The following is a 14,321-nucleotide window of genomic DNA, read 5'->3' as shown; positions in this document are numbered from 1 at the left end:
GGTACATCATGCAGCGAGAAAATGTTACAATGTATGAAAAGGATAAGGTCGCTTTTTTACCATAACTATACAAATCAACGGCTTAATGATTTTTTCCTGAGCCCGCATGGGTAGAAAATGCTGTATCAAAAATTTAGAATCAAGACTGGAAACCTACAGACAAATGGTTGCACAAGACATTTAATGAGTTAAGTATTTAGAAAGAACCATGCAGTTATACAGACTAAAAGTAGGTTCACAGCATACAGGACGAAGAGATGTTCAGAAACCACTAGTCTTCTGATAGGACTTGAGTCCCTCACCTGGACTCAACCCAGCCTTCGTCTCTCGTATCAACAAGTCAATCTCGTCTTCGTCATCCTCAGTGCTGTGTCAGAAACACAAACATTACAATCTGTCATCAAATGAAATGTGCTGAAAAATCCAGTTCCGGACTAGACACTGATGTGTCGTACTGTTCCCCTGCAAAATAGTAAGACAATAACAAATATCCTAGTGTGCAAAGTTGGTGTGTTACACCGTGAGGTGGTTTGCAATTCTTATGTGAAATAAACAGAAGCAAACAAACAAACAAAACTATAAATTCCATAAAGAAAGTGGAGGTACCCCCAGTAACAGTACAGTTCAAGAATTATATACTACGAAATTCCAATTGTAACTCAATGAAGCCTTTTGCCATCTCCATGTCCCATGTTTCTGAATAGGGCCATCCTTGGCGACATAATCACAAAGATAGTTATAACATAGTGCCAAACTAGAGAACGTATAAAGATATAATTAGAAGAAATATAGTATAAATTTATAATACAATTATGCCTCCTACAATCTCTAATATAATTGTAGCATTACTTATCATACAAAATGAAAACCTTTTTCATTCTCCTCCATACATGGGTCTTGCCACTCCACTACTAGTGCACTGGCTCTCGTTTCCTTGTTTCTCATTTCATGTTTGCATTGTGTAACTAGTTTATGACTTGTAATACAAATGTACTTGTAGTTAATACGTTGTGTACCCTTCTCCATCTCCAAGCTAACCTCAGCCTCATCTCAGAGAATCTGAAATAGTTCCAGCTCCTCCTCCAGATCTCTCCTCCGTTCTTGCTCACTCTGCAGCGCGCTGTAGCACAAGGAACAGGAGAGAGTTTTTAATGGGCTGTTTGCAGAGAACAGTTAGACAAGGCTTAGGTGTCCACAAAGACTGTGTAACCACAAGGTACACAAATCCCGTCATGTTACTGCAATAGTACAGTTGTAGTATGTTTGCTATTAGTTAAGAGGAAATTTACGCCTTCTCCACCTCCAAGTTAACCTCCGCCTCATCTCGGAGAAACTGAACTAGTTCCAGCTCCTCCAGATCCCTCCTCCGTTCTTGCACACTCTGCAGCGACACAGTAACTCATTTAGGCCTTGTTCTTCCTGGTCCTCTCATTTCTCCCAGACATTCTTGACTGTAGAATAAAAGTGACACCAAAGTTATACCGTCAGATGCAGACTATTACTTCTATCAGTAAGAGTAGGCACTCACTTTCTTGTTTCTGCAAGTTCTACATGCAGCTCGCTCAGCCTTGAATCCTTCACCACCATTGCAGCTTTACACTGTTCCAGCTGTGTCTGGAGAGATTCGTTCCGACTGAAAGTAAAACAGAACTGACTCTCAGTCAAGGACTTATCCGAATACATTTCAACGTTCCTTATCCTTCATATCTGTGAATAACATCCTCTTAAACAGAAAATACCTACTTCAATTCTTGAATACGGACTTGTAAGTCTTATAGTAAACCAAGTTTGCTGAGTACTTACATCCTCCCCTCTCTCTCATTCCTCCAGCATAGCCTATATAATTGTAGAAGTGGTTAATGAAACTTTTTTCGCTCTCCTTCCTTTCTATACATGGTCTTGCCACTCCATTACTGGTGCTCTGACTCTTTGATCCATAAGAATATTACCATATATGATTTTTTTAATGACAATATGATGAAATTTGAACAACAATTACCGAATTGAATGTAGAATATGACCTTACTCTTAGCGGCTCTTCAATCCTCCCCTCTCTCATTCCTCCAACTTTCTCAATATAATTGTAGCAGTAGTCACTTGTACTCAAGTCTATTGTGTAAAAAATGACTATACTATAGAAGTTTATACTCCCATAGAAGGGGCCTTTATATGTATGATATGACGTATACACATGTACTATTGTTTAGGTAATGCATATTCTATACCTTTGTATATGAGCTAGATATACTTTATGAATGCTGTATATTTTGAAATGGCATGCCTACAGTACAGTTAGAAAAGCAGCAATTATATGTATGATGTACCAAATGTTTACACAATAGTATTGTGTTGGTACTTTGTCGTAGCTTTGTATAAGAGCTAGATATACCATGTACTTTATAAAAGGTGTATATTTTGAAATGGAATGCCTACAGTACACTTAGAAAAGGGGTCATTATATGTAAGATATACATGTATATTGTATACACAATAGTATTGTGTTGGTCATTTATGTCATATACATTTTTATGAGAGCTAAATATACCATGTACTTTATGAAAGGTGTATATTTTGAAAAGGAATACCTACAGTGCAGTTAGAAAAGGGACCATTATATGTATGATATATATACACAATGTGTGTAATATTCTGTCAGTAGTGTTTATCATATAGTACATTGTATATTATGTATGCTTTATGAAAGTTGTATATTTTGAAACGGACTACCTACAGTACAGTTAGAAAAGGGGCCATTATATGTATGATATATATACATGTAAAATCAGTAATATATACAATATGCTACATGCCTACATTGTATATGACTGTTGAATATGTTTGAAAGATGCATATTTTTAATTATATGTGTCTATCGTATTTAAAGAATAACTGTATGCAAGTACATAGTATCTGTCTCAGGAAAGGAGGTATGAATACACATGTAATCTTGTATATGAATCATTATATACTTTATGAAAGATGTCAATATTTTTCAAGACTTTCTATGCTGAATTTTAATACATGTCCTATGTGACTTTACAGGCGAGTCTGTTTTCATTGTCGTCATGGTTCTTACCTTAACCAGGAAGGTTTTTTTGGGTAGCATTTGTGTGTGTCTGTGCGTGTGTGTGTCTGTGCATGTCTGTGTGTGTGTGTGTGTACATGTGTATGTGCATGTCTGTGTGTGTGTGCACGTGTGTGTGTGTGTGTTAGCAGCATAACCCCACAAGGCCCGAATGGATTGTATTCATATTTGGTATGTAGGTAGGTCTTGATGAGACCTGGAAATAATTAGATTTTTGGCCCCTAGTGGCTTGTTACGGTACTGCAGCAGATCTAAGTGTTTTCATATCTTGTGTTCTGGACATGCTATGGCCGTGACTTTTGAGTGGTGCCAGGAGATAGGTCTTGGGGTAGAGAATGAGTGGTGTAGGTTTGGGTCCCCTGGCGGCTTTTTTGGAACTGCAGGGTTGGGTTTTGCTTCAGATTTTGAAAGAGAAGAACTCAGGAAAGGTGTTGACTGATGGTAATGATTTTTTGGTTTGTAGATGGCTTGAATGATGACTTACGTAATTAGATATTTATTATTTAAATCAGAACGTCATTTGCATAAATAATGACAATTTATACGTCCACTGTATTTCTAGGACTATCAAACATGTGACATATTTACATGAGAAAGAAATATTGATAGATATCAATTATGCAAAAAGACTTTAAATAGCATTTCTTCGTTTCGCCCAAAATTTCACTTGAATCTGTCTGAATGTGCATTATCTATCCGTGTACTTGTAGTCTAACGTTACTGATACATAAAATAAAGTAAATAAATTGTCTGGTAACATAATATAAGGAACTGTAACACCAAATCAATGTGTACACAAGTACAGGGCTGATCAGTAGTCATATTTTGAAAAAGGATTTTAGGTCAGGGGTTAACGTTAACGTTATATGTTGATTAGCATTTTCGCCGGTGTCACGAAGCCTAAATGCTGCATTGTCCCACGGCGTCTATTACTTCGTCTTCTGACAGAAACTTGTGATGTTTAAACAACAGTAACACCATCGTAGCCGCCCTTACCATTCAACATGTTGCAGTCTCCCGATGTCTGTGGGGATCCGGTCTTCCATTTCAGCGTCGCCGTTGATATTACCAACACTGTTGGCAACAGCCCCTCCGCCACACTGTCTGCACACGGCTGCTGGTCATCCCAATATGGTTCATATCTGTAGGGGACAACCCATCTACATCCCTTTGAGATAGCGGGACTCGACTTTTAAAAAAAAAGGCGTCCACGCTCGGCTGAAGTCAAAAAACCGCACGCCTTCTTCACTCATCATGGCGGCCGTGCAGTTGAACCTCTAGCGTGCGCGAGCTAGCTGCGTAAGCGCCGGTGTTGCTTTACAGCCGGTGACGTCATAGGGTCTGGTGATGCAGAAATATGCAAATTACAACGTAATTTAAAGAGATACTACTACGATTCCGTACTGGTAGATGATGGCAATTTAATACTTGTGACATTTTGAAATTATGATAATGAGGACCATACTTGCATAATCAATGAGAATCACTTAAAATACATCAGTCATAAAGGTTCAAATCGTTTGACGAAGGTATGAGGCCGTAGAACTCTGGTTTTCAGAATAAGTCGATGTTTATATGTGTCAAGCTGTACGTATAACTGCATCGTGGCATTGCTGAAAGGATAATACGCTCCCAAACGTGACTGAGTGTGTATCAATTGTCCTTGCCGCAACGCTGCCATGCGGTATGGAGAAGCATTACACCCTGATGAAGGCAGATGAAAGCAGCCAAAACGTCCGTTGGAAGATTCAGTTGCTGGGAGAATTGTCCACAAACATTCATCTAATGATGTTTCCATCCCTAACTTATATGACTTGTCTATTATAGCATTTATTGTATGATACAACTGCAGTCCTAAGTTCAAATTCAAGTCTTCTCAGGTATTAAAAAGAAATCAAATGTCCAGCTACGATTGGTTTCACGTGTACTTTTTTCTTAGTTATTCTTTTTGCGTCACAAACATGAAATACACCTCCACTAAGGCTAAAACGAGAGACGATTAACAAACAATTAAACTGCTTGCGGCAGTTCCAGAAGTATTTCTACATCTACACACGTATCTACAAGAAAAGCCCAGGGTTGAAGATAGTTGTGTCTGGAATGAAAATGCCGACCAACGCGAAGGCCGACAATGGTTCATAGCGACTTACTTGGGTTTTGCAGAAAACTTTTTAAAAATTGCTGCAATGATGTCGTTTATCACCAGGCAGCGCTTTTGGGCGGCGTTTGGGAAGGCTGGAAACTGACACAAATAATGCATGTTGGTGTTACTATCGGACCAAACAGGCAGTCAACAACGAAATCATTTGTGCTTTGGCTTGGGCTAATCTACACGCACACAGTTGACGCTACTCAAAATTCGTCGAAGGAGTTGTCAGGTGATATTAATGTGAATGTAGCTACGGTATTAGACGAGAAGCCCGGTGGAAGCTCTGAAGGATATTTACGGCAGCAGTGCGTCCTGTTTCCTCTCGATCACTACACCATTTTAGGGATCGGCTGATGTTTGCAGGTTTCGAGCCCAATTTAATGTAATGGGGCAAAAAATACCCTTGGTTCTCAGGTGAAATTCGTCGAGGTCCTGGCGATCAATGAATTAGGCCGAAGGTCATCGACAGCGTTTGTTTGTTTGTTTGTTTGTTTGTTTGTTTGTTTGTTTGTTTATTCAAGAGAAGCTCAAATCTGCAGGGCGCTTTTCATTGAGGTCTTGAGGGTGGAGGTAAGTGTCAGACAATTACAGTAAATCTATATACATGGCGTGGTATCCTTACACATTCATGTCGCAGGTTTTACTGGAGTGGACGTAAAATAACGGGGATGGTTTTCAAGCTAATGATTTAACACCCAAACTCTTTTGTAGCTCCACTTGATAAAGGCACGTGAGAACATGTCGAAAAAAATGTCGATTAACTCTTGTAGGGTCACAGTAAGTTGCACAGGTGATGATACCACTAAGTAGAGGTGACGTAAGGGTTTCAAGGCTGTATCAGGTTAAGTTTACTTAGGCACGTTGGAACGAGGAAAGGATACCAAAGGTTGAATACGCAGCAAAACAAACTCCTTATGACGTGTTTTTAACATGTTTTGAGAGTTTGCACAGCACCTGGCAACGTTTGTTTAGCAGGGCGAAGCTCTTAGTCGCTCAGACAGAATTACCCTAGGGTCACAGAAGGCCATTGTTATTGTAGCCATATACTGTACAGCTACTTATGGTACCATTTTATAGAGGTTTTTACAGAACATCTAGATGCCAGAATGGGGATAAGGAGAGAGCAGAGGCCTCGAATAGCACATAGAATTAGTGCAGAAAATTGTGACCAGATATCATTTGTCCAATTAATGCACAAGTATTTGTGTATTGCAAATGAAAACGGGTGCTCATTTTAACATGATTCAACATGTCGACCAATACTTCTTTCTACTTGCAAATGCCTTCACATTACCTACAAACTCAAGTCTTCACTCACTCTTCTCCCTACGTGTTTTATAAGAGTCTCATCTATCAAGAAACCCCGAAAGATAATTGATAATTCGCTTGGTGTGAAATAAATGACGAATGGCTTTAAGGTCCTTTAACTTTCAGAAAAAAAGATTAATAAACAAAAAGACAGACTAATAACCATTAAGAACATTGATTTCATTTTTGTAATGATATGTACATATGCTGTCACACCCATTCCTTTGTCCAAGATGCTTCTATTTAAGTATTTATACAGGAAACTAATTTGAAAATTGCTAACATTAAACATGTGTTTAAGCATGAAGAATCTCCCAGATCTCTGGGAGCAAAAGTTTAGTTATGCGATGACATTCGACTAATGAGGCCATCAAGACAAACTTCTACATTGAATTTTCATAAACCAGAGCATGAACTCGCGTTAGTTAATCTTTAGAATATACAATTCTTATTCAAACAAAGATGTTGATTCATACAAATAAAGATTTTGAGATTTTTGAGATGAAGGATAGAATGGATAAAGTAGTAAACCTCTAGACACACTTGAGAAATTAGTACGTTCTGTAGGGTTGCCTTTAATGCTGGAATAGAGCACGCCTTGATGACGAAAACGGTTGTTGTGCTTCATAACTTGTATACAAAGGTCTGTCCCCAAACAGTTCCCTAGATATCTCACATATTGGTACAGAAAAATGGCAGATATCAATAAGATTCCGCTATAATTTGACATGATGATATTACTGGGTGCTGTGAAACAACAACACCATCACAAGGTTAAGCAAGTTTAGGAATATTGAATTTCTGGTGGCGGCACTGTCTCTGACGGGGAAAAACTCGCAACAAACTGGAACAATGCTGCTGTCTGTCTCTTCGTCTTGTATTGCAGACTCTTTTGTTCCATGAAAGACCACCTCCCAATCATGCAGCACGCCTGCAAAATAGAGAGCAAGAACTTACAAACACTTAAAAGACATCCCAAATGCTTTATCCCTATCCCAAGTCTGCCCAAGTCAATTCCAAAATTAATGCTATAGCTCCAAATCTGGGCCTTGGTTTGGCTGGTTTTTTTAAGTGCATGTGTGTTCATTAACGTAATGATTGAGGCAAATCACAAAGCTCAACAGACACTGGTATTCCTACCTAATATAGTGACAACATAAGGTATTGTAGAGTATTGCAGACCACTGTATATGATAACAAAAGTACGTCATTCACCTGTGTTGTTCAGATGAGGATGCGTGTTCTCGATGTGCAGAGTCCATGTTCCCTCCGCCCTCTCGCCCCAGTGGTGGATGGTCATGAAGGTCCAGGCCAGGTCAGGCTCCTCGTCAGTAGGTCTACCTGGGACGATGACGGACGTGGTGTTCTGGGGGGATGTTATCGCGATTCTCAGGTGACCGCGGTGAGGGAATGTGATGTTCACGGTCAACAGGACGTGTTCCAACTGCTGAATTGTTCCTTTTTCGCAGTTTTGAGGAGACATGGTGACGTTTGTCTCAAGCTGCCCATCCTGCGGTATGACACTTAACAAAAGAAAGAACGAACAATCCTTTAACGTCGTTGTTCATACAATATTAACAACTAGAAGTTAACACAATTTCCTGACGCTGCATGGTACAAGCTTGTAAGTAATTAGCCCTGATAGTATTCTGCTGCAATTGCTGGACGGGGCTGTGTCTCTCTGTTAGTCGTAGAAAGACAAGTCCTAGCTACAACAGTGCATTAAGCTTGTAAACGTAAAGTCTTACCTATCTTCAAGCTGTCTCAAGGTGCAAACGACCTGCTCTGAAACGGATCTCCATGTCGCAGCTAACAAGGTCAGCTTGCCGGCATCAAGCAGCCCGAATCCGCAGTAGTCACTCACTGAAAAGATCGAAGTTAAACAGTTAAAGGTGGAAGGCACGGGGTAACGTTAGCATAACAGTTGTTACATTGGTTGTAACGATTGATTTCAGATATACAATAAACCGTTTTGTAGTTTTCGGTGTCTTGCCCAGTGTTTGTCATGCTCAGTGCCTGATACTTATGAATGAAGAGAAAATGAAGTATTGGTCTAGCAAAGAAAAGTAAAGGGTGGTGGAAATTGAATGAGTGTGTACGTGTCCTCTCGGCTTCTCACGAGCAGGTGAAAATCATACTCCTGAGACTATAATGAGCGGATGAATAGCATGTTCTTAAACCTACCCCTAAAACCAGCAGCGTTCGTCTTCCATGTTTTTCCACAAATGCCGTTGCTGTTTGACGTTCTTGCGATCAGATGCTGAACATCCCGTACAGTTAGTGCTTGGCTGTAAAATATTTTTAGTTGATAAAGCCGGGAGGTTAACTTATTTTCAAAGCTACACACTTGTTATTTCTGTCATTCGGTAAAAACGTAAGGTCCATAGGATTTTCCATCGTACTGAGAATAAAGAAATCAAGTCACAGCAAATCATTGACAGACGTAGGTATTCGACCAGCCTTGTTTGATACAGATAAACATAATAGGATTAGTAGCTTGAAGCAGCTTACTTTGCACTTAAAGTAAGTGCTATGACGCCAGATCCCAATGCAGCAGCGGCGGACGTTCCAGAGAATTTGGTATTGCAACTATCAGGTCCATAAGGCACCACCTATAGAAGACGAGGAGTGATAGACGAACGCTTTTATTATTTCAGTGGGATACCTTCACTCAGATTGATACTACAAGCATTCCCTTACAGTTGGTAAGTACATCAAAAGGTCACATCGGTTACGTATATACACCGCCATTTCCGGAATTCACGAATATTGTTGCTACATATATGTATACTCAGCGATAAATCTCTTCTCCTGGAAAAGTTATAGAATAGTACATCGATGAAGGTTAGACATCCAGGTAATAAGATACGCAAGGTAACAGTTACTCAAGCAACTGGATAGATGTGGTCCATCCAGTCGCTCGAGTAATCATTACATCGCGTATAGAATAGTGCAGTTATAGCTATGTGAGATATGAGTGGGCCAAACTGTGTCAAAGTAAACCAATCATCCGATATAGATTAGCTGCCCAGTTAGAAGTAACCAACCTGCATTACATACATTTCATTCATTCATTAAATTCGCATCACAAAGTCGCCATTGTATGATACGTACCAAAGTCGCGTTCACTTCACCATATACCCTGCTGTAGGTAACCCCAAATATGCTGGTGCACGCTTCGTCGTAGCTCGCAAGACTTCCGTTCTTGAGCACTGCACTGATGCCGATAGTGTAGATGTTGTTGATGTAGCCGTTGTAGGCACAACTGTCGCCGTAATTTCCACCATTGCCGGCAGAGAACACGTAGATCGATCCCTTCTCACCTCGGCCCTGGGGAAAAAATGCACAATTACCAACCCATCCCAGGCGGATTTCACCCTGAGTCTTTTTTATAGTTGGTGTATCCATGTATACATGTTGGTGTAGACAAGGCGAAAGATATGTACACCATTATTTATCAAAAATACATATCAATGGAACCACTCTGCCACAGCTCAACGGCCTTCTAAAATGCTGTCCTGCGAATGTTACTAATAAGTGACATCAGTTGAATCTTAACAGAAACAAGTTTGTTATATTCAGTTTAGAACAGAACTTCAAGGGAAAAGGTTAATGTAGGAAGATGAGTATGTGCTGGTGAAAGTCGAGTATAGTCCACCTTTTTCTTTTTGAAGCCTACAAAATAGCGTCCACATGAATTTATATGGTCTCTTCCTTGTTTTGATTCTCTCGTCTAATAGCAACAAGAAGCCGATAGTGATAATATAAATAGGTTTCAATGATAACAAATGTTTAATTGCTTTTCATGTACTAGGAATATATCATCTTCACGCATGTATGGGAATCTTACTTTTTCAGCCGACCTTTTCATCGCAGCAAACGTAAGGGGATCAGGGCCCTCTAATACGTTGCTGTAGTCAGATGGACCGAAGCTACAGGAATAGATGCTGACATTGTTGGAGCCGTGACTTAAGGCCAGCGCTTCTTCGGCGTCTGTTAGGTCTTGTATGGCACTAGCAAAGAGCTTGACTCCTGAAACAGAATTTAAAACAAAATCAAGATCTTGGATACGCAGAGTTCCATTATGAAGCTCGAATAAGGTGGGCACCTGTTTTGAACATGACATGAAAACCCTTTATATATGTTGTTATCTGTATTGGGTCAGTGTTGAAGCTCTGATGTTTCCGATAGAAACATCAGTTTTTCCAGTATGACTCTTCATCTTTGTGCATATCGTATCATGTTATTGCGAGAGCACGAAAATACCAAAAATAGTAATAACAGTCGGGTGTGTCCGAATTAGTCAATATCTTCAATTGGGTGTTTCTTCGAAATCACAGGTAGATGGCTGTATAGAAAGACACAAACGATTAGGGTATTTCCATTTTTTGATGAAAATCAATGTGACTCAGATGGATTACCTGCTATTTTGGCTTTAGGTGCAACTCCAACGCCACAGAACCTGTTGTTCGCTTTCGCTGCAACTATTCCTGCGCATCTGGTGCCATGGCTACGAGGTATAACATGGTCAAAACAGTGAGGGTAAATATAGCATATGCTGGGACTTATGAATTTGGTTATCTATTAGCATTACAACATATAAAATAATTTCATATGCAGAGCTTGATATACATCAATGAAAACCTAGTAGTGTTGCCAGTTCTAGTTTAACTATATAGTCTTGTCCTTGTGCCCTAACGTCTGATGTGACGACTCCTTGTAAAACTGGTAGTGAACAACTTTCTGTCAGTCTCTTTGATTTGAAACCATTCCATTGCATGACTAGTGAATAAACATAAATGGCGCGCAAAACGTCAGCTCACCTGAAAATGGCATCTGATGGTGTTGCGTCTGGTGAATCGTCGATGATGCTGTATGACAGACCATTGGCCTGAAAAGAGAGATTTTAACAGCGTCATTTCCGACTCATGGTAGAAAGCTACACAAAGCCAGCATGGCTGGTTGATTTTCATGTACAAATATCTAGCCACCAGAAAACGTCTAGTCGCAGACAGTATTCATTAAGTTTTCACCGTTAATAAATCTGCTGGACAAATTAAGTTACACTCACAATGTTTGGCCGAAGATCGGGGTTTTCCGAGAATATGCCATCGTCGACCACGCTAACTGCAACCCCTTGACCATAGTAGTTGCTCTTCCAGGCAGGCAGGACGTTCATATGGACGTCTCCACAGTACTAGGTGAAGTGAGAAATTAACACAAAACGTGCAAACATTAATAGAAAGATACTGCCTGTATACACTACATTCATCAGAAAGAATATGGAATCATTGCTCATTATTATCTTCGCCGAGTACTTATACTCGGAGAAGATTATGTTTTCGGTTGAAAAATCTGTTGGGTGGGTCTGAATGTATGTCAGGAGCATAACTCAAGAAAACTTCAATGAATCTTTATGATTTTTGGTAGGTGTGTAGTGGTTGTTGAAAGGAAGGTCAAGTGAGAAAATGGTTCACCTTGCGTTTTTCAACAGTAGTGCAGCGGACTTAGCATTTTTTTGTGTTTGCATCTAGGCAAAAAAAGTGACGGAAACGTTGATGGATCTTCATGATTTTTTGCAGGTGTGTAGATGTTGTAGAAACGGGGGTCAAGTTCAAAAATGGTTCCCCTGGTATTTTCCGTCGGTACTGCAGCGGGCTTTGTGTGAATGTGTATTTGTATGTCGCCAGCATAACTCGAGAAGCTGTTGATGGATCCTTATGATATTTAGTGGATGGGTAGGATTTACAGAAAGGAAGGTCAAGTTCGATAATGGGCCTTCTAGCGGGTACCAAAGGTACTGCAGCAGAGCTTTAAAATTTAGGGGCATATTTTCTGAAAGTGCTATGGTCATGATTTTTGTGTGGTAGATAGTTCATACCACAGAAAGCAAGTTCTGTAAATTTGGGCCCCCTAGCGGCTTGTTAAGAACTGCAGTGGGTGTTTTTGTTTTGACATTCGGACATGAATAACTTGAGAAGGGGTCGACAGATCGTCGTGATGTTTGGTATGTAGAGAGCTCGGATGGTGCTTTACATTATCAATGACTAATTATGCAAATCAGGAGCTTATTTGCATAATTAGTAAGGAAAGTTTGTTAACACAATACATTTCAATGGGACACGGGACAGTGTCAGGTCATGTACACAGAGAGTCTTGCATAAATGTACATGTAGGTCAAATAAATAAACTATTCTCCAAGCAGAGGTGTGGGTCCTGCTGGTTTTTAACGCGTTCAGTTTAAGCATTTTTGTTCAACACGGTTGGCGACATAACGAAATAGGGACAAAATAGGAAGCCTGACTAAAAACACCTAAAAACGTGCCAGATTTATTCTATTCATATGTATTGACTGTACTATTTCATCATCACTTTCAACTTTCAACACTGCCATATCGAACCTTTGTGGCCCATATAATATCAACATACTCATATTTTTTCATGACCAGTTATAACATATATCAGCACACTCTACACATATACTAGTCCTGTACCACCAAATGATTTTTAACCCTATCTAGACTGGACTCATTCGCCCAATCATAACGTCCAAATGGTATGGTGCATGATCAAATTTGCAGGGGGTGATAAGCACGTAAATATTAATTACTTTCCATAATAAGCCTTGATTATTTGGCGAAGATAATGTGTTCGTGGAACTCTAGTTGTTGTATTGTACACTTGAATGATATTTCATTTCTGTATATACAAAGGTGTATCATTCCCTCCATCAGTAAGTGATAGAACTCACCAAGTAAGTTTGCAGGTTGTTCTTCCAATGTTCGTCATTGAAGTGTGGTACAGGGAAAGTCTGGTTGGGTTTTTCATCGCAGGAATAGAGATGTCTTGGGCGAGGAATTTGCTGTTGGAACCATTCCACCTGAACGAAGAAATAAACAAATATCACGTACACGCATTGCACCGTGGTTGGAAAATGTCTATACTTGTTTATTAAAAATAAATATTAAAAGCAATTTACCTTTGATTCCACAAGAAACATTGCTCTTCTTTGGTTTCCATTCAATCTGACGTCATTCCTTTCTCTTAAGAGGTAGTAATCTTCAATAATCTGGAAGATCAAGAGCGACATTTCGTGCAAATGTGGTGAACAAATTACCACAAAGCAGGGACTCCTGCATAAAATATTGATATATCATTCACATATGCTTCTTCTGTCAGTAATGGCATTCTTTGCTTACTGAGTATACTCTATATATATCTGTAAACCCAGTCAAGTTATATGCTTCAGCATTATGTGCTCATGATTCTGGCAGTCCTATTTTAAGAAAAGCACTACGTATTTGAAACAATCCAAGGCTCGTAAGAGTTACCCTAATAAAAAGACGGCATCTCAAAAACCATTCAATATCATGAAGGATATAGGTGCAGGATTTACCGCTACGTAATACTGTAATCAACTGAGTGATTTCTAATCTACGCACTAAAATGTAAGACCGATAATACCAAATGCTACCTACATGTTTAACGTAAACCATGCCCATTTTTCCCGCCAGAACTTTGGCCTCCTTCTCTCCTCCATGTACCTGAACCGCCCATGTGTCCGTCGGACGTGTTTGTGATGCAACAAAATGCGAGCAGATACAAAACCATGTAAGGCTGTAGACGAGCAGTGCCATCTGAGAAAATATAGTTACTGTCGTCAGCAATTACCAGTGCAATGTATGCTGAAAATCTAATTCCTGACAATGTTTAAACCTACGAATCGCTGCTTGAACGTTAAGAGTGACTTGATCGTTGCAAATCCCATGCGAATATTAC

The 14,321-nt window shown here is 39.7% G+C and overlaps 1 protein-coding gene across 1 annotated transcript; it reads right to left on the bottom strand.

Annotated features, from left to right (window-relative positions):
* Window positions 1-261: 261 nt before the first annotated feature.
* LOC136434551 (endoprotease bli-like) lies at window positions 262-13,632 on the bottom strand. Its single transcript, XM_066427415.1, has 14 exons — window positions 13,522-13,632; window positions 13,294-13,422; window positions 11,614-11,739; window positions 11,366-11,433; window positions 10,964-11,052; window positions 10,393-10,574; window positions 9,657-9,872; window positions 9,054-9,154; window positions 8,727-8,830; window positions 8,291-8,405; window positions 7,758-8,065; window positions 7,388-7,473; window positions 1,290-1,381; window positions 262-367 (listed from the first exon to the last, which is right to left on the bottom strand). The coding sequence occupies exons 1-14, from the start codon at window positions 13,630-13,632 to the stop codon at window positions 262-264; spliced, it is 1,833 nt and encodes a 610-aa protein (XP_066283512.1).
* Window positions 13,633-14,321: the final 689 nt, after the last annotated feature.

The sequence above is a fragment of the Branchiostoma lanceolatum genome, chromosome 5 (assembly GCF_035083965.1).
Source record: "Branchiostoma lanceolatum isolate klBraLanc5 chromosome 5, klBraLanc5.hap2, whole genome shotgun sequence".
In the NCBI taxonomy this organism is placed as follows: domain Eukaryota; kingdom Metazoa; phylum Chordata; class Leptocardii; order Amphioxiformes; family Branchiostomatidae; genus Branchiostoma; species Branchiostoma lanceolatum.
Note: the sequence above shows the minus strand (reverse complement) of the source record. Positions and strands in the feature narration are given on the sequence as shown.